This window comes from Cetorhinus maximus, chromosome 18, assembly GCF_964194155.1.
Source record: "Cetorhinus maximus chromosome 18, sCetMax3.hap1.1, whole genome shotgun sequence".
Lineage (NCBI taxonomy): Eukaryota > Metazoa > Chordata > Chondrichthyes > Lamniformes > Cetorhinidae > Cetorhinus > Cetorhinus maximus.
Window position 1 is genome coordinate 71453535 of NC_135896.1, and position 21292 is coordinate 71474826.

General features: G+C 42.4%; 1 protein-coding gene across 2 annotated transcripts in view; it reads left to right on the forward strand.

The window, feature by feature from the left end:
- LOC144693244 (presenilin-1-like) overlaps window positions 1-21292 on the forward strand; it is an 85903-nt gene that overhangs the window by 12593 nt on the left and 52018 nt on the right. For both annotated transcript variants that reach the window (XM_078562908.1, XM_078562909.1), the window contains exon 3: window positions 1440-1675. In XM_078562908.1, the coding sequence (XP_078419034.1) occupies window positions 1440-1675 (236 nt within the window). The remainder of the gene's footprint in view (window positions 1-1439; window positions 1676-21292) is intronic.

Here is a 21292-nt window from a genome sequence, read left to right on the forward strand (position 1 = left end):
TGTACAGGTTCATTATTGTAAGGGCAGGTTCTCTGCTCATTTCTCCATGTCTTGTGGTCCTCTCCTTTCCTCTTCAGTTGCTCCCAAGTGCCCCCCATTTTTCAACTTCAGTAAGCAATATGACTAGGGAAAAGAATACAGGAGGCGGTTTCCCTTCATGTTTGCTTAGAGGAAACACAAATCCTTTTCCCGAAGGATCCTCTGCCTATGAGCAGCCATTGTCCCTCAAAGTCCCCCTTTCACCATCACGAAAATTCAGTGGTTGCGCGCTTGCAACCATGAGCATTTGACTCTTGCCTGTGCTTTGGACAGTTCTCAAAAGGGCAGAGATGACCATCACCAATATCTTAAATGAACTTAGTAGCCATTACTGCCAATTTCATTTCATTCCCTGCTGTTCATTGTTGATCATAGTGGAACAGCCCAGTTACTTGAAGAGGAAGTGAATTTTGTGCTTTCAGATACTGCTGTGTCACAAAGGAGATATTTTGTGTTCACTGGGGCTTGTTTAACTGATTTTTCTTGTGGCCATAAAAGTAAGGGTTTAGTGAACTTCAGACACCCAGTTTCTGGTAAAGGACTAAGCTTTCCTTGGCAGCCTCTGTTTAGCAATTGGATGTAATACTAAATTGGGAACACATACCACATTTTCTAAAGTTAAGTATTTTAGTTCAAAACTCTTGTTCTGGGCCTTTCCATTATAATTCCTGTGAACTTGTTTCTGACAGAAGAATTTAAAGTACAAAAATCCAGTTGAAGTGACAAATAATACTCCCTGTTAGAGGGAAAAGGGTTAACTGCAATACTATTCCCAGCGCTATTCATTGTCATTCATTGTAAGATTGTATAATAGTTTTTAGTCTTGAGAAACTTCACGTTGGATTGCTGAGTATTGCAGAACCGGATTCTAGTAAAGAACAAGATGTCGGAGGTATAAGAGAAGTTTCTTATCTCAAACTCCAAAATTTGACCCTTTTATTATAATTTTATTTAATGAACAATTTAGTTCCTAAAGCCAGTGCATGTGTGACGGTTGTTTTGTTATCTTTGCGCTCTACCTACTGAGGAGTGTGTTCAGTAGTAGAAGGATTCAGACTGACCAGCCACAACAAAAAATTCTGAGCTGGAGCTCTAGTCTCTACTCATCCGAACTGCATGAAACCTTTCCTCCCTCCCTCTCTCCCTCCTTCCTCCCTACCCCTCCCCCCTCCTCTGCAGTCCCACCCCTCCCTCTTGCATTTTTACCTCTCTTTTCTGTCCCTCCCTCCCTTAACCCTTGCGTGTTCCTCCCCTTTCCCCACCCCTCCCAGCCACCTACCTCTCCGATACTGCAAGCTTTACCATTGTGATTCAGAAATTGTCTTGTCTTTTGTTGTTGAGTAGTTTCTTTTCATGGTTACTTTTTTTTCCAACCCCAACCCCCAAAAACCTTTTCACAGTCCGATCTTGCCTGCAGGAGGCAGAGTGTTGAAGAACCTTGTCAGGAGAGCAATGGCCAATCTCAGAGTGCCAGGAGGCAGATCCAGGAGGAGGAGGAAGGGGATGAGGAAGAACTGACTCTTAAATATGGGGCCAAACACGTCATTATGCTCTTTGTGCCTGTCACCTTATGCATGGTGGTCGTGGTAGCAACTATCAAATCGGTCACCTTTTACACACGGAAGGATGGCCAGTTGTAAGTATTTCTTGAGAATTTTGAGATTTTTTCTTTTGCAAATCTTCTCCCCTCTTCCCTCCCTCTTTTGAGAGGACGATATGCATGTGTCAAAGGCAGAGTGGTTTTAATGTGGGATTTTGTTTTCATGTGAATTGGGATAAACATACCATCGCATGTCAGAAAGATAGTGAATTTCTTGTGTGCTCATGATAGTTTTCTGCATCAAGATGTCCTAGAACCAACAAGGGACAGACCATATTAAACTTAGTATTGCCTAATGAGCCAGATTTAGTTAACATCTTAACAGTGCATGAACATTTATCAATTAGCAATCAAGATCAAAATGATGTTTGAAAAGGAGAGATGCGAAACAGCTTTAAGATTCTAGAAATAGCTAAAGTTGACTTCAATAGGATGAAACAGATAACGTCCACAGTAAACTGAACAAATCTGTTAATGGGTAGAATGACAGAAGGTCAGTGGGAGGTGTTCATAAAATAATTTAATGTGATATAGAACCAGTTTATATCCCTAAAGGACAAGAGCTTTACTTGCCAGAAAACACACCATGGCCACACAAGAGGTAAGAGAACAAAAAATTAAAGGAAAAACTAGCACAGTAAGAAATGGCACAGGTCTTGACTAATGGAAAATATATTAAGAGCAACAAAGGATGACAAAACAGGCAGTGAGAGCTATAAAAAGGGAGAATGAAAAGCTCGTCAAGGATATCAAAATCAAAACACATGTTTAACTTTAGGAAAAAGGAGGTGAACAGGTTCAGTATGGTTCCTTAAAAACTGATAATGTTGTCAGTGAAAATAAGGAACTGGTGGACATATTGAATGTTTACTTTCCATCAGTATTTACAGTAGAGAAAGAGCATGCTAAATATTCCAAGGAAGCTGATATTGAATCAGGGTGAGGGACTCAACAAAATTAATGTAAGCCAATCAATAGCAATGAATCATAGAATGGTTCCAGCACAGAAGGAGGCCACTTGGCCTATCGTACCCATGCCGGCTGTCCAAGAGCAAGTCGCCTAGTGTCACTTCTCCACCTTTTTCCAGTAGCCCTGCAAATTTTTCTTCTCAGATAATGATCCAAGCCCCTTTCGAATGCCATGTTTGAATCTTGCTCCACTACACTCACAGGCAATACATTCCAGCTCCTAGCCACTCGCTGTGTTTTTTTAAAAAAAAACGTTTTCCTCATGGCCATTGCTTCTTTTGCCAGTTACCTTAAATCTGTGCTTCTGGTTCTCCATTCCAGAACCATCCACCAAATGAAACAGTTTCTCCCTATCTACTCTGTCCAGTTTCCTCATGATTTTGAATACTTCCATCAAATCTCGTCTTAACCTTGACTTCTCCAAGAACCATCCTAACTTCCCAAACTATCTACATAACTGCATTTCCTCATCCATGGAACCACTCTCTGAATCTTTTATATTACAGTTGAGACGAACCAGTGTTTTATACAGGTTTATCACAACTTAAACAAAAACAGAAAATGCTGGAAAAACTCAGCAGGTCGAACAGCACCTGTGGAGAGAAAAGCAGTGTTAACGTTTTGAGTCCATATGACTTCTTCAGAGCTAAAGAGCAGTAAAAATATGATGAAATTTATACTGTTGAAGGCGGGTTGGGGTGGAGCAGGTGAAGCTGGATAGAAGGTGGGGGCAAAGGAGAGATTGACAGAGGTGTCATGGACAAAGGGGTGTTAATGGTAGTGGTACTGGCTAAAGGAGGTGTTGATGGTGGTATTAAGGTTAGAAAGCAGAATGTGGTAATAGCAGGACAAGGGTAAGCACTCTGGGAAGAGCAACATGAACAAGTGACAGATGGCCCTTTTGGGAGTGAGCGGGAAAAGGATAGAAAATAGGATAAACGGTGGGGATAAAACAGTGAATGAAAGTGAAAAAAAAAATACGTGGATAAAAAATAAGAAATTAAAATGAATATTGATAAAAAAGGGATGAGGATGAGTGTGTTCATGGTCTGAAGTTGTTGAACTCAAGGTTAAGTCCGGAAAGCTGTAAAGTGCCTAGTCGGTAGATGAGGTTCTGTTCCTCCAGTTTGCATTGGGCTTCACTGGAACATTGCAGCAGGCCACGGATGGACATGTGGGCATGAGAGCAGGATGGTGTGTTGAAATGGCAAGCGACAGGAAGATCTGGGCCATGCTTGCGGATGGACTGAAGGTGTTCTGCAAAGTGGTCACCCAATCTGCATTTGGTGTCTTCAATATAGAGGAGACTGCATTGGGAGCAGCGAATGCAATAGACCAAATTGAAGGAAGTGCAAGTGAAGCACTGCTTCACCTGAAAGGAGTGTTTGTGCCCTTGGACGGTGAGGAGAGGAGAAGTAAAGGGGCAGGTGTTACACCTTCTGCGGTTGCATGGAAAGGTGCCGTGGGAGGGGGATGAGGTGTTGGGGGTGATGGAGAAGTGGATCAGGGTGTCCCGGAGGGAACGGTCCCTCCGGAATGGGTGGGGTGGGTGAGGTGAAGTGGGAGTGTGTGTGTGTGTGTGAGTGGGAGGGGGCACGAGTAGGAGGGGGCACGAGTAGGAGGGGGCACGAGTGGGAGGGGGCACGAGCGGGGGGGGGGCAGGGAGAGCGGGAGGGGGCGGGGAGAGCGGGAGGGGGCGGGGAGAGCGGGAGGGGGCGGGGAGAGCGGGAGGGGGCGGGGAGAGCGGGAGGGGGCGGGGAGAGCGGGAGGGGGCGGGGAGAGCGGGAGAGGGCGGGGAGAGCGGGAGAGGGCGGGGAGAGCGGGAGAGGGCACGCGTGAGGGGGCCAGGTGGGGAGAGGGCGCGTGCGAGGGGATGGGGACAGGGTGTGCAGGAGTGGGGGTGAGATGGGACGGGGAGGTGGGGGGGGTGGCTACGTGCGACGGGGGGCGTGCGAGGGGCCGGGGCGGGTAGAGGGTGTGTGGGAGGGGGGGTGGGCGTGTGACGGGGCGGGCAGGGGGGGTGTGTGCGACGGAGGGGGTGGCGCGTCCGAGGGGGCGCGGGGGTCGTGGAGAGGGGGCAGGGCACATGCAAGTGGATGCACGTGAGGGGGCGAGGGGGCGTGTGCGAGGGAGCGGGAACGTGGGCAGGGCGGGGAGAGGTGGCGCGTGCGAGGGGGCGGGGCGTGTGTATGTGTAACTTCAGCTGTTGCTCAGCATTCTGGGCTCTGTCCTGCGCTCAAATTCACTTATGAAATGGGGTAGGCAGCTGAGCTCCCTTCCCTTGTCATACTCATTGACAAATTTGCTAGGGGATTCTCTCCCATGGTGTACCACAAGCCTACCTTCACTGGTCAATATTCGCATTGGGATTCTTACACTGCACTGCACTATAAGATTGGTTTTATAGGTAACCTTGTAAATAGTGCCCGAGCCATTTGCTCACTGTGTAAGCTTGATGCAGAAATAGGACGCATTAAAGGCACCCTGCAGAAAAATGGCTACCCTGATCAGATCATTTTGCACTGTATATCACGCAAACTCATGAACGGGCCTAAGGCCATCGCTTTCAGTCCTGAAAAGTGCCCAGTCTACTTCAGATTACCCTGGAAGGGCAAGGTGTCTCAAACATTTGAGCCACAGGCATTTTCATGCTGCTACTACGCAGTAGCAATACGCATGGTATTCACTGTTAACAGGATGCTACGTTCAAGCTAAAAAGACATTCTGCCTATCACGTAAATGAGTAATATGGTATATGAATTCCATTGCCAGTGTGATGCTCGGTATGTAGGCCATATGTCCCAAAGACTGGAGGACCGTATCAAACTGCATGTCCCAGTTGCTGTTCGCAACAGGCTGGGTACAAACCGTACCCAACCAGCATGTGCTTGCTAACGTCAAAACACAGTGTTCAACATTGGATGTGATTTGCCAGTTTAAGATTGTCAGTTAGGCTCGCAGCGCAGTGTAGTGCATTTGTGTTTACTAAATTAATACACAGGGCCCTGTTCTTTGTAGACAGACAGGACATGTACATATATTGTGCCTGTTTTAGCTAAGCAGAATAAGTGACAGCCATTTGCTGACTCAGGGCCATGCCTTGACCAATCAGGGTCAAGCTGCCTGATTTAAATTTCAAACAATGCTGGGCAGTTAACTGTCAGTTCTCCATGGCCACGCCACTTGCCAACCAATCAGCACTCTCTTGATATAAATTGTTGTCTTCCCTTTATATTGGTATTCTTGCAAGTGTCCTGGTCACAACTCCAAAAGCTTAGACGTGTCTCTTTTCAACAATACTCAAATTCTGTACTACCAAATGACTATTTCTATATACATAACTGAAGTCTCTCATCCTTGGAACCATTCTTGTAAATCTTTACTGCACCCTTTCTAAAACCTTCATTCTTCCTGTTGAGGCTTTACAAGTGTTTTATGAAGGGTCATAACTTACTTGCCTTTGTACTCTGTGCCCCTATGTATAAAATGCAGAGTTCAGTATAATTTATTAACTGCTTTCTCAACTTGCCCCGCGACCTTCAATAATTTATGTGAGCATACACCCAGGACCCTCTGCCCTTGCATTTCCTTTAGAATTATGCCATTTATTTTATATCACCTCTCCTCGTTCATCACTTCACACTTCCCAACATAAATTTCATCTGCCACGTGTCTGCGCATTCCACCAGCCTGTCTATATCCTCTTGAAGTCTATGACAATCCTCCTCACAGTTCACAATACTTTTAAGTCTTGGCATATCTTCAAATTTTGAAATGGTGCTCTGTACACCCAAGACTTGGTTTTAAATATAAAGCAAGAAAAGCCGTGACCCCTCCGTATACCATCCCCTAGTCAGAAGTAAAGTCTTCTGTAATTCATGTTTTTAATAGGATTGAATTAGTAAAACTGTTGCATGATGGAATTCTGGCTATGTTAAAGACTGATGTTCCAAAATACCACATGGTTCGAAATAAAATGCCTACTGGCACTAATATTTTTCACTTAAGCAAAGTTTTTGTGATGTTTGGAGACTCAAATTATTAAAACTAGGAAAACGACTTGATAGATTTAGAAATGATATGACCAACACATTTTCTTAGGGCTCCTGCACCTGAAAAATTCCCACTTCACCACTGCTCTGTATTTGCTTAAACTGTTAATTTAAACATCTTACAGTTCCAATGAAAATGATCAAAATATTAATTCTCTTTCTCCCTCCACAGTTGTGGCCTGATCGAGTGAATGTTTCCATTATTTCCTGTTTTAACTTCACATTTCCAGCGTCTGAAGTATCTTGCCATTGCTCTACCATCTGCAGCTCAGGGAAGAGAAGTAAATAAGTGGGAATTAAAATGCAGACATGTCCAAAATGCAATACAATGTTTCCCTGTAAACCGTAACATTTCCCTCTTTGAATTTGGTAACTGTGCTTTGTTAGATGACATAATGGATGTATCGTAATCCCATTCTGATGCCCACCAGAAGATGGCGCACTTGTTATGTGTAAAATGCACTGAGCTTGCAGTTATAAACCTGCAGCACTCAACCCTCTTTTCCAAATAAATTTTCTATCAGTAACATAGTAAAGTTTACTATAAGTTTTACTAATAAGGATTCCTATCTAATTGTCACCAAAAGATCTATTCTCAGCCCCCTCCCATTTCTCATCTCCATACTGCCCCTCACAACATCATCCAAAAACACATTAGTTTCCACCTGTACACTGATGACACTCAGCATCACCTCTCTTAACCCCTCCACTGTCTCTAAATTATCAGACTGAATATCCAGCATCTGGCACTGGAGGAGCAGGAATTTGCACCAGTTAAATATTGAGAAGACCGAAGCCATTGTCTTTGGTCCCCGCCTCGAACCCTGCACCCTCATCGCTTATTCCATGTTCAGTACCATTCATGATTCCTCAATACGCAGCAAGACCTGGATAGCATTCAGGCTTGGGCTGATAAGTGGCAAGTAAAATTCGTGCTGCACAAATATGACCATCTTCTCAACAGGACAGGAAGCTAGCCACCTCTCCTTGACATTTATGGCATTAGCATTGCTGAATCCCCCACTATCAACATCTTGGGGTTAGCATTGACCAGAAGCTGAACTGAACCAGCCATATAAATACTGTAGCTCCAAGAACAAGTCAGAGGCTGGCAATCCTGTGAGTAACTCGCCCCTTTCTCCCCCAAAGCTGTTCACAAGGTACAAGTAAGGACTGTGATGAAACTCTCCACTTGCCTGGATGAGTACAGTTCCAATATTCAAGAAGCTCGACAACATCCAGGACATCAACCCATCCACCGCCTTAAACATTCAATCAGTGCACCATCAATGCACAATGGTAGCATTGTGCATCATATACAAGGTGCAATACAGCAACTTGTCAAGGGTCCTTTAACTGCACCTTCCAAACACATGATCTCTACCACCTAGAAGACCAAGGGCACCAGGTCCCTCGGAATATACAAACATAGGAATTAGGAGCAGGAGTAGGCCACTTGGCCCCTCGAGTAACCTGAACTCCACATTTCTACATACCCCCGATAACCTTTCACCCCCTTGTTAATCAAGAATCTATCTAGCTCTGCCTTAAAAATATTCAAAGACTCTGCTGCCACCACCTTTTGAGGGAGAAAGTTCCAAAGACACTGCCCTCAGAAAAAAATTTCACCTCATCTCTGTCTTAAATAAGCGACCCCTTATTTTTAAACAGTGACCCCTAGTTCCAGATTCTCTCACAAGAGGAAACACCCTCTCCACATCCACACTGTCAAGACCCCTCAGGATCTTAAAGGTTTAAATCAAGTCACCTCTTCCTTTCTAAATTCCAGTGGATACAAGCCTAACCTGTCCAGCCTTTCCTCATAAGACAACCTGCCCATTCCTGGTATTAGTCTAGTAAACCTTCTTTGAACTGCTTCTAACACATTTACATCTTTCTTTAAATAAGGATACCAGTACTGTACACAGTACTCCAAATGTAGTTTCACCAGTGCCCTATACAAATAAAGCATAACCTCCCTACTTCTGTAATCGATTCCCCTCACAATAAATGCTAACATTCTATTAGCTTTCCTAATTACTTCCTGTACCTGCATAGTAGCCTTTTGTGATTCATGAACTAGGACACCCAGGTCTATCTGAATCTCAAGCTCTGCACACTCTCACCATTTAGATAATCTTTCATATTCTTCCTGCCAAAATGAGCGATTTCACATTTGCCTTCGTTATACTTCATTTGCCAGATCCTTGCCCACTCACTTAACTTACCCATGTCACTTAACCTACCCATGTCACTTTGTAGCTGCCTTATGTCCTCTTCATAATTTATGTTTCTATCTATCTTTGTGTTATCAGCAAATATAGCAACCATTCCTTCGGTCCCTTCATCCAAGTAATTTATATAAATTGTAAAGAGTTGAGGCCCCAGCACTGATCCCTGTGGCACACCCTCGTCACATCCTGCCAACCAGAAAAAGACCCATTTATGCCAACTCTCTGCTTCCTGTTAGCTAGCCAATCTTCTATCCATGCCAATATGTTACCCCCTATACCATGAGCTTTTCCACAATAACCTTTGCTGTGGCACTTTATCAAATCCCTTCTGGAAATCTAAATGCAGTACATCCACCAGTTCCCCTTTATCCACAGCACATGTGACTCCTTCAAAGAACTTCAATAAATTGGTTAAGCATGATTTCCCTTTCACAAAACCATGTTGACTCTGCCTGAATACCTTGATGTTTTTCTAAGTGCCCTACTATAACATCTTTAATAGCTTCTAGCATTTTCCCCATGACAGAAGTTGGGCTAACTGGTCTGTAGTTTCCTGCTTTCTGTCTCCCTCCTTTTTTTGAATACAGGAGTTGCATTTGCTATTTCCAATCTAATGGAACCTTCCCCAAATCTAGGGAATCTTGGAAAATTAAAGCCAACACATCAACTATCTCACTAGCCACTTCTTTCAAGACCTTGGGATGATGTCCACCCGGACCTAGGGATTTGTCAGCCCTCATCCCCAACAATTTGTTTGATACCACTTCCCTGGTGATTGTAATTTTCCCGAGTTCCTCCTTCCCCTCCCTTCCATTTCCTGTTTTACAGCTATTTCTGGGATGTTACTTGTCCTCAGGTGAAAGCCGAAGCAAAATATCTGTTTAATTCATCCGCCATTTCCCTACTTTCCATTATCAGTTCCCAAGATGCACTTTCGATAGCACCAATGCTCACTTTGTTAACTCTTATTTAAATATCTATCAAAAGTCTTGCTATCTGTATTTATATTACAAGCCAGCTTTCTCTCATCCTCTAAATTTTCCCTCCTTATTAATCTTGTTGTCATTCTTTGCTGTTCTTTATATTCTGAAAATTCTTTCCAATCTTCTGACCTGCCACCTGTCTAACTTATTTAGTTAACCATGGATGGTGGGCCCTCCCCTTGGAATTTTTCTTTTTCATTGGAATGTATGTATTCTGTGTATTCTGAAATATGCTTTTAATTGTCTGTCACTGAACCTCTATTGACCTATCCCTTAACCTCATTTGCCAGTTCACATTAGGTAGCTTCACTTTCATGCCCTCAAAATTGCCCTTATTTAAGTTTAAAATACTACTCCTGAACACACTTGTTTCTCCCTCAAAATGAATGTAAATTTCAGTCATATTGTGACTGCTGCTCCCTAGGTGTGTCTTCATGAGGAGGTTATCAATTAATCCTATCTCATTGCTCAATACCAGGTCTAATATAGCCCCTCTCTGGTTGGCTCCAGAATGTGCTGTTCTAAGAAACTATCCTGAAAACATTCTATGAACTTCTCACCTACGTTACCTTTGCCCATCTGATTTTTCCAGTCTATATGTAGATTAAAATCCCCCATGATGTACCTTTCTGACAAGCTCCCATTATCTCTTTTATACTTTGTCCTACTGTGTAGTTACAATTATGAGGCCTGTACACCACTCCCACAAGTGACTTGCATTTATCGTTTCTCATTTCAGCCCAAACTGCTTCTATATCTTGGTTTCCTGAACTGAGGTCATCCCTCTCTAATGTGCTAAAACCGTCATTAATTAGCAGAGCCACCCCTGCACCTTTTCCTGACTTCCTGTCCTTCCTAAATGTCATGTAACCAGTTCCCAATCTATGTTATCCTGCAGCCATGTCCCTGTAATGGCTATCAGATTGTACTTATTTATTTCTATTTGTACTATCAGTTTATCTGTTTTGTTTAGAATGCTGCATATGTTTAGATACAGGGCCTTTAGTTTTCTCCTTTTATTATTTTTCTAGCGTCTAGCCTTATCTGCTGATTTACTCTTAGATTTGTACTTTGTCTGTCCCTTCCTGGCATAGCCTGCTTATCATTTCCCATATTAATACATTTTTCTCTTGCCTTGTCTGTATTCTGGTTTACCACGTCTTCCTAAATTGTATCCTTGCCTTGCCCACTTTGACTGGTACAATAGAACAGCATATTACTTAAATGGAAAGAAATTGCAGAATGAGGTACAGAGCGAACTGGGTGTCCTGGTACATGAATCCCAAAAAGTCAGTATGCAGATACAGCAAGTGATTAGGAACGGAAATGGACGTCTGGAATACTGTGTACTGTTTTAGTCTCCTTATTTAAGAAAGGACATAAATGCATTAAAAGCAGCTCAGAGAAGGTTCACTCGACTGATACCTGGGATGGGAAGCGTTTATCTTGTGAGGAAAGATTGGACAGGCTGGGCCTCTATCCATTGGCATTTAGAAGAATGACAGGTGTTCTTCTTGAAGCATATAAGACTGGGCTTGACAGGGTGGATGCTGAAAGAATGTTTCCCCTCGCGGGACAGACTAGAACTAGGAGAGAGAGTTTAAAAGTAAAGGTTTCCCATTTAAGATGGAGATCAGGAGAAATCTTTTCTGAGGGTCATGAGTCTTTGGAATTCTCTTCCCTGAAGAGCGGGGCGGAGGCAGGCTCATTGAATATTTTCAAGGCAGAGCTAGGTCCTTGACTAACAAGGGAGTGAAAGGTTTACTGGGAACAGGTGGAATGTGGAGTTGAGGCCACAACCAGATCAGCCATAATCTTATTGAATGGCGGAGCAGGCTTGAGGGACCAAATGGCCTACTCCTGCTCCTAATTCGTTGTTGATATGTATATCAAGAAATTGCTGAAAGCACTAGATGCTAAAAAGGCAATGGGCCCTCAAAAGGTTACTAAAGACTTGTGCTGCAGAACTAGAAGCGCCCCCTAGCCAAGCTGTTCCAGCTACAACACTGGCATGTCACTGGCTATGTGGAAAATCATCCTATCCACAAGCAGGGTAAATCCAACCTGGCCAATTACCACGCCATCAGTTGGCTCTTGATCATTAGCAAAGTGATGGAAGGGGTCGTCAATAGTGCTATCAAGCAACACTTACTCAGTGATAACCTACTCACTGATGACCAGTTTGGGTTCCACCAGAGCCACTTAGCTCCTAACGTCACTACAGCCTTGGTCCAAAGATGGACAAAACAGCTGAACTTAAGAGATGAGGTGAGAGTGACTGCCCTTGACATCAAGGTAGCATTTGACAGAGTGTGGCATCAAAGAGCCCTAACAAAACTGAAGTCAATGGGAATCTGGGATGGGGGAAACTCTCCACTGGTTGGAGTTATACCCAGCACAAAGGAAGATGGTTGTGATTGTTGGAGGTCAGTCATCTCAGTCCCAGGACATCACTGCAGGAGTTCCTCAGGGCAGTTTCCCATTTTCAACTGCTTCATCAATGACCTGCCCTACGTCATGTGGTCAGAAGTGGAGTGTTTGATGATTGCACAATATTCAGCACCATTGATGACTCAGATACTGAAGCATTCTGTGTCCATGTGTTGCGAGACCTGGGCACTATTCAGGTTTAGCTTGGTAAATGGCAAGTAATCAGGCAATGACCATCTCCATCAAGAGAGTCTAACCCTCTCTTGATAATCAGTGACATTACTGTCACTGGATCCCTCACTATCAACATTCTGGAGGTTACCGCTGACCAGAAACTGAACTGGACCAGCTGTATAAATACTGTGGTTATGAGAGCAGGCCAGAGGCTGCGAATTCTGCAGCGAGTAACTCTCCTTCTGCCTCCCCAAAGCTTGGCCACCATCTACAAGGCACAAGGCAGAAGTGTGATGGAAGACCATCCACTTGCCTGGGTGAGTGCAGCTTCAGTAACACTCCAACTCAACACCACCCAACTCAAAGTAGCCCGTTTGATTGACACCTCAGCCACCATCTTCAACATGCACTCCCTCCAATACCGACACACAGTGACAGCAATGTGCACCAAGACTCCTTCAGGCATTTTAAGAAAAGTGTGAGTCTAAGATTAGTGTTTTAAACCTGAATAAAGGTATTTATAAGGGTATGAAAGAGCTAACTAAAGTGAATTGGGAAATTAGGTTAAAAGGTAAGACAGAGATGCAGTGGCAGATTTTTAAGGAGATATTAAATAACTCTCAGGAAAGATTTATCCCAATGAGAAGGAGGAATCTTGGCTGAATAAGGAAGTTAAGGAGAGTAACAAATTGAAAGAAACACTGCAAATCTCCAAAGATCAGTGGTAGGTCAGAAGATTGGCATTCTTTGCTGGTTGATAAAATTTGACCAAAAGAAGAGGGAGAAAGTTGAGTATGAGAGAAAGCTGGCTAGCAATATAAAAACAGATGGCAAGAGTTTCTACAAGTATTTAAATAGGAAAGGAGTACCTAAAGCTAGTGTTGGTCCTATAGAGAGAGAGCTTGGAGAATTGATAATGGAAAACAAGGGAAATGGCAGAGGTGTTGAATGGGTATTTTCTGTCTTCATTGTAGAAGACTTAAAAAAAAAACCTGAAAATCAAGGGATGAATGGGAGGGAGGAACTTAAAACAATCACCATCAGGGAAAAGATGCTGGGAAAGCTATTGGACCTAAAGGCTGATAAGTCCCCAGGGCCAGGGTTTTAAAAGAAGTGACTGCAGAGATAGTAGGGGCATTGGTTATAGCCTTCTAAAATTCTTTAGACTCTGGAAAGGTTCCAGTGGATTGGGAAATAGCTATTACACCTTTATTCAAGAGAGGAGGGAGACAGAAAGCAAGAAACTGCAGGCCAGTTAGCCTAACATCTGTCTAGGAAAATTGCTAGAATCCATTATCTAACCTAGGTTATGGCAGGATACTTAGAAAATCATAATTTGAACAGACAGAGACAAACTGGAAATGATGTCAACTGTGATGGGGATAGTCTTGAACTTCGAAAGGACATAGACACGTTGGTGGATTTGGCAGATAAGTGACAGATGAGGCTCAATGCAGAGAAATGTGAGGTGATTCATTTTGGCAAGAAAAATATGGTAAGACAATATAAAATAAAGGAGGTGCAGGAACAGTGGGATCTCGGTGTATACATACATAGGTCATTGAAGATGCCAGGGCATGTTGAGTGAGCAGTTAATAAAGCATATAGTATCTTAGGCTTTATTAATAGGGGCATTGAGTACAAGACTAAGGAGGTCATGTTGAACTTATACAAGACACTAGTTAGGCCTCATCTGGAGTACTGTGTCCAGTTCTGGATGCTATGCTTGAGGAAAGATGTGAAGGCATTAGAGAGGATACAGAGGAGATTCACAAGAATGATTCTCAGGTTAAAGAACTGTTGCTATGAGGATAGATTGGAGAGGTTGGGACCATTTTCCTTGGAGAAAAGGCTGAGAGGAGACTTGATAAAGTTATTCAAGATCCTGAGGGATATGGACAGGGTTAATAGTGAGAAACTGTTCCCACTCAAGAGTACATCAAGAGCTAGAGGGCACAGATTCAAAATAATTGGCAAAATGAGTAAATGTGATGAAGAAAATGTTTTCACTGTCGCAACTCACTGGGGATAGTGCGCTGTAATATCAGCCCCACTGTTCCCCAAGCCACGACAAATGTGAGAAGTTTGACCAAACCACCAGATTGCCCCAATTCTACCTAACTGTTTAATTTAGGTTAACAGAATACGAGCACCAGGTTTGTAAACTTAACAAGTAAATAACTGTTTACTGAACAAATTGTCTTTAACTAGTGTCAAAAGAAAGAAACATGAACTGCTTAGTTCTAACTCAATAACTTAAACTCTTACCCCTTCTTAAATCCCAATATGCAAACACACATACATAAGACACACAAAACATGGATTTTAAGGGTGAGATAAAACAGTTCAGTAGCACCAACCCGGAGTACAGGATTAGATGGGTTGATTTTGATTGATGTCTTCCAAATTCCTTGCAGTTTGTTGTTAATGACATGAGGTGGTCTCCCAGCACTTTCAGTCTGTGGTTCACTGGTTGAAAAATGTGCTTTTCAGTGTCTCTCCTGGTGATTTTTCCCCTTTTCCTCTTGACAGGGGTTTTCAGAGTAAGGTTACAGAGATGTGAGGGATAGCCAGCTAGCTATTATGGCAAAATTGATGGAATCTTACAAATACAGGAGAGAAAGGTTTCAGGTCTTCCCTCTTTGCAGGCTAGGAACTGTTCTGCCTGCTCTGTTAGCACAAAACCCTGGTCACCTAGTCAGGAGCCAATGAAAATGCTTTTGTCAGTTCCCCTTAGTCCAGGACTCCTTTCCGGCACCATCCTGTTCTCTTATGGCACCCCATGTTGTAGGATAGCAACCTTGTAGATGTTCCTCATGCTGCTCCAGTGAACATGTTTTTCAACTGCAACCACAGTAGTTTTTAAAGACACAGTCCAATTTTAAAACCACAGTCCAAGAAAAGAAAAAGATATGTTCTTTACGACAGTCCAACAGAAATAAAAAGATATGTTCCTTACATCACCCAGAGGGTGGTTGGAGTCTGGAACAAACTCCCTGGAAGGGTGATGGCGGCAGGTTTGATCAAGGTATTCAAAACGAAATTGGATTGTTACCTGGGAAGAGAGAGTATGTAAGGTAATGGGGATAAGGCAGGGGCGTGGGACTAGGTGGAATGCTCTTGTAGAGAACCAGTGCAGACTCAAAGAGCCAAATGGCCTCCTTCTGCACTGTAAAGATACTGTGAACATGGGTTTGTGAAAGGAAGATCATGTTTAACTAATTTATCAGTATTTCTTGAAGTAACAAGCAAGGTGGTTAAAGAGGAACCTGTAGGTGTGGTGTACTCAGATTTCCAAAAGGTATTTGGTAAGGAGCCACATCAAGATAAGATTACATGGTGTAGGGGATGATACTTTAGAATGGATAAATGTTTGGATAGCTAACACAAAGCAGAGAGTAAATGTTTATTTTTCGGGCTGGCAAGCTGAGACAATTGGAGTGCCACAGGGATGAGTGCTGGGGCCTCAACTGTTTACAATCTATATAATTTGGATGAAGGGACGGAATGTCTGGGAGTTAAGTTTGCCGATGACACCAATATAGGCAAGAAAGTAAGTTTTCAAAAGGAGGTAGAGAGCCTGCAAAGGGATATTGACAGGTTAAGTGAGTGGAAAAAATTGGCAGATGGAATATAATATGTGAAAATGTGACCTTGTCCACTTTGGCAGGAAGAATGAAAAAGCAGTATACTATCTAAAAAGAGAGGGTTGCAGAACTTGGTGATACAGAGGGATGTCAGGAAGATATAATAATTTTCATAATATTATTTGGAATTTATTGTAGAGTAATAGTGGGGCCTGTGTCTATGTCTGCGTGTGTGGGTCTTAATTGAATTAGAGACAGCTGGTCTGAAGGCTTTGATGTAAGCAGAGAAGCTAGGTTTGAAATGTTAGATAGGCAATCATGGGTGAAGTTTTAGAATGTGAGGTGTAAAGGGAGCATTTGCATTTTTAAATAAATCAGAGTAGCTTGAATTCAAAAGTGGGGGCGAAATGTTTCACCTAGCCAGGAGAAGAAAAGAAACAGTATATTTATTTTTCCCAAAGATTGCTAGTAAAGTTGGTACTATGATAGATTTTTGTTATTAGAGAGGTAAAGTCCAAAGATATGGCGAAACAATCGGAATTTGCAATCAAAGGGGAAAATATGCATAAAGGAGAGAATGCTGTATGCAAGGGAAGGCATTCTAAGATCTAACAAGTGTGAAAAAGCCTCCAGCCTCTGTGCCCAAACTGCTGGCTGCAAGAACTGAAGTTAAGAAAACTCACCCTGAACAATCAAATTCAAAGTATCGTGTTACTTTGCCTGGGTCTTCTAAAATCCATGGGTCGTAATCTCTGACCAGTGTTGGAAAGTGTTGACCTGCAGAAATTAGAAGAAATAGATGCACGCTTACCTAGTCTTGAAAATTGCATTGCCACTTCCAATTGCCGGAGCTGCTTGGGGCCTGCATTGAAAGACTCTTCACAGGCCCCAGCAAAGCCTAGACCCAGTGTATTCAAGGAGGCCATTTCACAGCACCTGCAGCCATAAAGCAGGTAAGTTTAAAGGGCCAGGGAAATTGACAGGCTAGCGGAAGGTAAATGTCTAAGGTAAGTACATAGGATTTGAGGGTTGAGTGTGTTTGGTGGGGGGAGATGGGGGGTTGGGTGTGTTGAGAGGCCAGGGGGGCCTGGGTGTGGCCGGGAGAGCTTGGGGGTGTCCGGGGAGGTCGGTGGGGGGGTGGGTGGTGTGTGTCTGGGGGGAGGGGGTCGGCGGTAGGGAGGGGTATAGGGGGAGTTCCGTGGGGGGGAGTTGGGATGGGTGGGTGGGAGTTTGAGGGAGTCCTGTGAGCTCAGTCTTGGTCTTTACAATTGTTACCCAGTTGCTGAGGAGGTTTTGATTCTTCTAACTTTTTCTGAGTAACTGTTGGCATAACCCCGGCAGAACCATTGAAATTTATGATTTAAATCACATTTCCGGATGGTTCCCCGCGCAATTGTCCAGAGGAAGTTAGCACTTCTGGGTAATTGCTACGCAAACCCTTGCCTGGAAACTTGCCAGAGGGATTCCACAGCGCATCTTTGGGGTACCCCACTAATCCGATGCTGGGGAGCGCAGAAGTTACGGGCCTATGTATTTTCACTGTTGCCTTAACGGAGGTGTAGCTGTGAGTTAAATTAATTAGGGGAGCCAGGAGTTATCACAGTAGTAATTTGCAGACTTATATATGTTTTTTAAATTATTTCTTTTTTTAATAAATGTTTAATTTGTGTAAAAACCCTCTAAGCCTCAGTGACCGTTTTACTGAATTCAAAACCCGCACATCGAAATAAATACAAATTGCAAATAGTTGTGGCAGCTACTTCAAGTTTCCCTCTGGGATTTGAGCAGCTTGGCAGTTAGCATCCGCCTACCATAACAAACTTGGAGGCTCGTCCAGGATATATTTGAAATTCCTTGATTGGTTTGGAGTTGGTGAATTTTAAGGTTACCAGAACAAGAAGCACTTTGAATTCAGGAGTTGGTGTGAGGGATTTTTAAAGTGGTGAGACTGCAAAAATGGCTGTATCCATGGCTCAAACTTTTTTGGAAGTAGAAGATATAACTCTCTGGGTTACAAAAAGTATCCAAGGATAAGTTAACAGAGTTGGTGGATAAATTGCAGTTGAGGTTAACTGAAGAGGCAAAGAAAGCAGATCTAGTTGAAGTGATAGAACAGCATTTAAAGTTGGAAGTGATATCTGACTCTAATGAGTCACATCTGAAGGTAGTGAGACTTCAGTTAGAAATGAAGAGGCTTGAATTTGAACAAGCAAAGGAACTGAGAAAACTTGAATTGGAGGCAAACAAAGGAAAAAGAATTGGAAATGAAAAAAACTGGAACTAGAGGCAGCAGAAAAAGAAAGGGAAAAAGAGAGATTATTTCAATAGGAAATGGAAATGCGAAAACCTGATCTCCAAAGGGAAAGGTTAGCAATGGTAGAGAGAATGAAGGAAAGAGGCAGAGTGTACCAGCTTAAAAAACTGAATTTTTAAAAAAGGAGACATCAGATGCTGAGGAAAGTTCTGATGATGCGAAAACCTTTAACCTAAAGCCCAATGGGGAGACGTTTGAATTTGTACAAGCTCTTCCAAAGTTTAAGGAAAGAGATGTTGAAGCATTCTTTATTTTATTTGAGAAGATAGCTAAACAGATGATATGGCCACAGGAAAACTGGACATTGTTGTTTCTGCTTCACTGTCAGAAGAAATGTTGGTGAACTATGATGTGGTAAAAAAGGCTATTTTGTGTGCAAATGAGTTGATTCTTGAAGCATACAGGCAGATGTTTAGAATTATGAGAGAACAACCTGGGAAAACCTAAATTGAGTTTGAGGGAGTAAAACAAAGTAATTTTGACTGGTGAATACGGGAATTAAAGATAGAGACAACAAATGCAGCTCTTAGAGAGGTAATTCTTTTGGAAGAATTTAAAGATTCAATTTCTTCGGTAGTGAGAACTCGTGGAAGAACAGGGTTGAAAGGGTAAGACAAGCAACAAATATAGCTGGTGATTATGAGCTAGTTCGTAGAGCTACACCTTTTCATGACCCTTTTAAATCAGAAAAGGATAGAAAGTGGGAAGGTGGGTAGTGAGGGAAGCAAGGTTTTTCTGAGAATAAAAAGGAAGGTGTTGAGGGTAGAAGTGACAATCGAAAATTGAGGTGTTTTCATTGTAATAAAGTTGGACACACTAAGTCAGTGTGTTGGAAATTGCAGGGAAAATCTATTGGGATTGTTGGGGTAGAGAAATGTTCTGGAAGTAAAAGTGCTGTGAGTTCTGAGGCTCAGGCACAGGAAAAACCAGTGGCTTGTGTACAGGCAAAACAGGAAGAATCATTGATAGGTACAGAAGTAGTAATGTGTTCACAATTCAGCCAAGAGAATTCTGAGGAGCAGGTTGTAAAAATGTTTAAAGATTTTGTGAGTGAAGGAAAAGTGTACAGGGTGGAGTAGGTAAAAATGTTGAAATTTTAAGAGACACAGGCTAGTCAATCCTCAATGTTGTGGGATAGTGACATTTGTTGTTCAGGTGATAATAAGCAGAGTTCATGAAGATGCTAAACTTTTTCCATTGTGGAAGGAAAATTTAAAGAGCAAGTGGAAAACAGGTGAGGTGACTGTTGGAGTAGCGGAAAAATTGCCCATTGCAGTGGTTCAATTTATTCTGGGTAGTGATATAGCTGGGTCCCAGATGTTGGTGCTGCCTATGGTAGATAAGCAGCCTGTAGAAGTGTTTTCAACAGAAGGGTTGCAAAGAGAGCATCCTGGATTGTTTCCAGATTGTGTAATAAAAACATCACAGGCTCATAGGTTGAAACAAGAACAGGAAGTTCAAAGGCAGATTGTTCAGGAAGAAAGACTGGAAGACAATGCAACTGAGGTGTTTAGCTCAAGGCAATTAGTGGAATTACAGAAAAAGGATTTGCAAATAAAAGTTATATCAGACAATTACTCAGAAACAGAGGCAAAATGTATTCCAGAATGTTGGCACCTTAAGGGTAATGTTTTAATGAGAAAATAGAGGCCTTATCATGTTTTAGCAAATGAAAGCTGGAGGGAGGTACATCAGATTGTAATACCATTTGGATATAGAAATGAGATTCTGAGAATTGCTCATGAAATTCCAATAGGGGACATTTAGGAATTAGAAAGACACAGGCGAAAATACAAAAACATTTTTATTAGCCTGGATTGCATAGGGATGTAGCCACATTCTGTAGAACATGTCACACATGTCAGGTGATAGTGAAACCACAGGCAGTGATTAAGCCGGCACCTTTAATTCCAATTCCAACATTTGAAGAACATTTTACTAGGGTCATGATTGATTGTGTAGGGCCCCTCCCCAACACTAAAAGTGGAAATCAGTACTTACCATAATGGATATGTCTACAAGTTTCCTGAAACTATACCTTTGAGAAATATTACAACAAAGAAGATTGTGGAAGAATTAATTAAATTTGTTACAAGATATGGTTGACCTAAAGAAATACAATCAGATCAGTGTTCAAATTTCATGTCACAGCTGTTTAAGGAAGTAATGAACAGTTTTGGGATAAAACAGTTTAAGTCTGTTGACTTAAGCTGTTGCTTACCACCTTGAGTCACAAGGGGCTTTGGAAAGATGGCATCAAACTCTTAAAAACTATGATGAGGACATATAGTCAGGATTATCCACAGGATTAGGATAGGGGAATTCCATTCTTGTTATTTGCTATTAGGGATGCTCCTAATGTATCAACTGGTTTTAGCCTTTTTGAACTAGTTTATGGTCATGAGGTAAAGGGACCACTGAAATTGATTCATGAGAAATTGGTGGGTCAAAATTCAGAAACTACTCTCTGGATTATGTTTCAAACTTCAGAGAGGGATTGGACAGAGCATGAGAGTTAGCTAGGGAACATTTAAAGATATCACAGCAAGTGATGAAATTGAAGGCAGATAGGAAATCTACAGCTTGTAGTTTTGTTGCTGGGGAGAAAGTGTTAGTTTTGTTACCAGTACTGGATGACTCATTGAAGGCAAGGTTTAGTGGGCCTTACAGGATTGAAAAGAAACTGAGTGAAGTAAATTATTTAATAAATAGTCCAGATAGAAGAAAGAAGCAGAGGGTGTGTCATGTAAATATACTTAAAATGTAATTTGACAGAGGAGAGGACCAAAAGCAGGTGTAAGTGGCAGTAGAGGAAGAGAAAGAGGTAGAAATGCAGGGTCCTGAAATTGATTTTTCTCTAATCAAATTGGATAATGAGAAGGCACTTGAAAATTTAAATGTAATATTGAG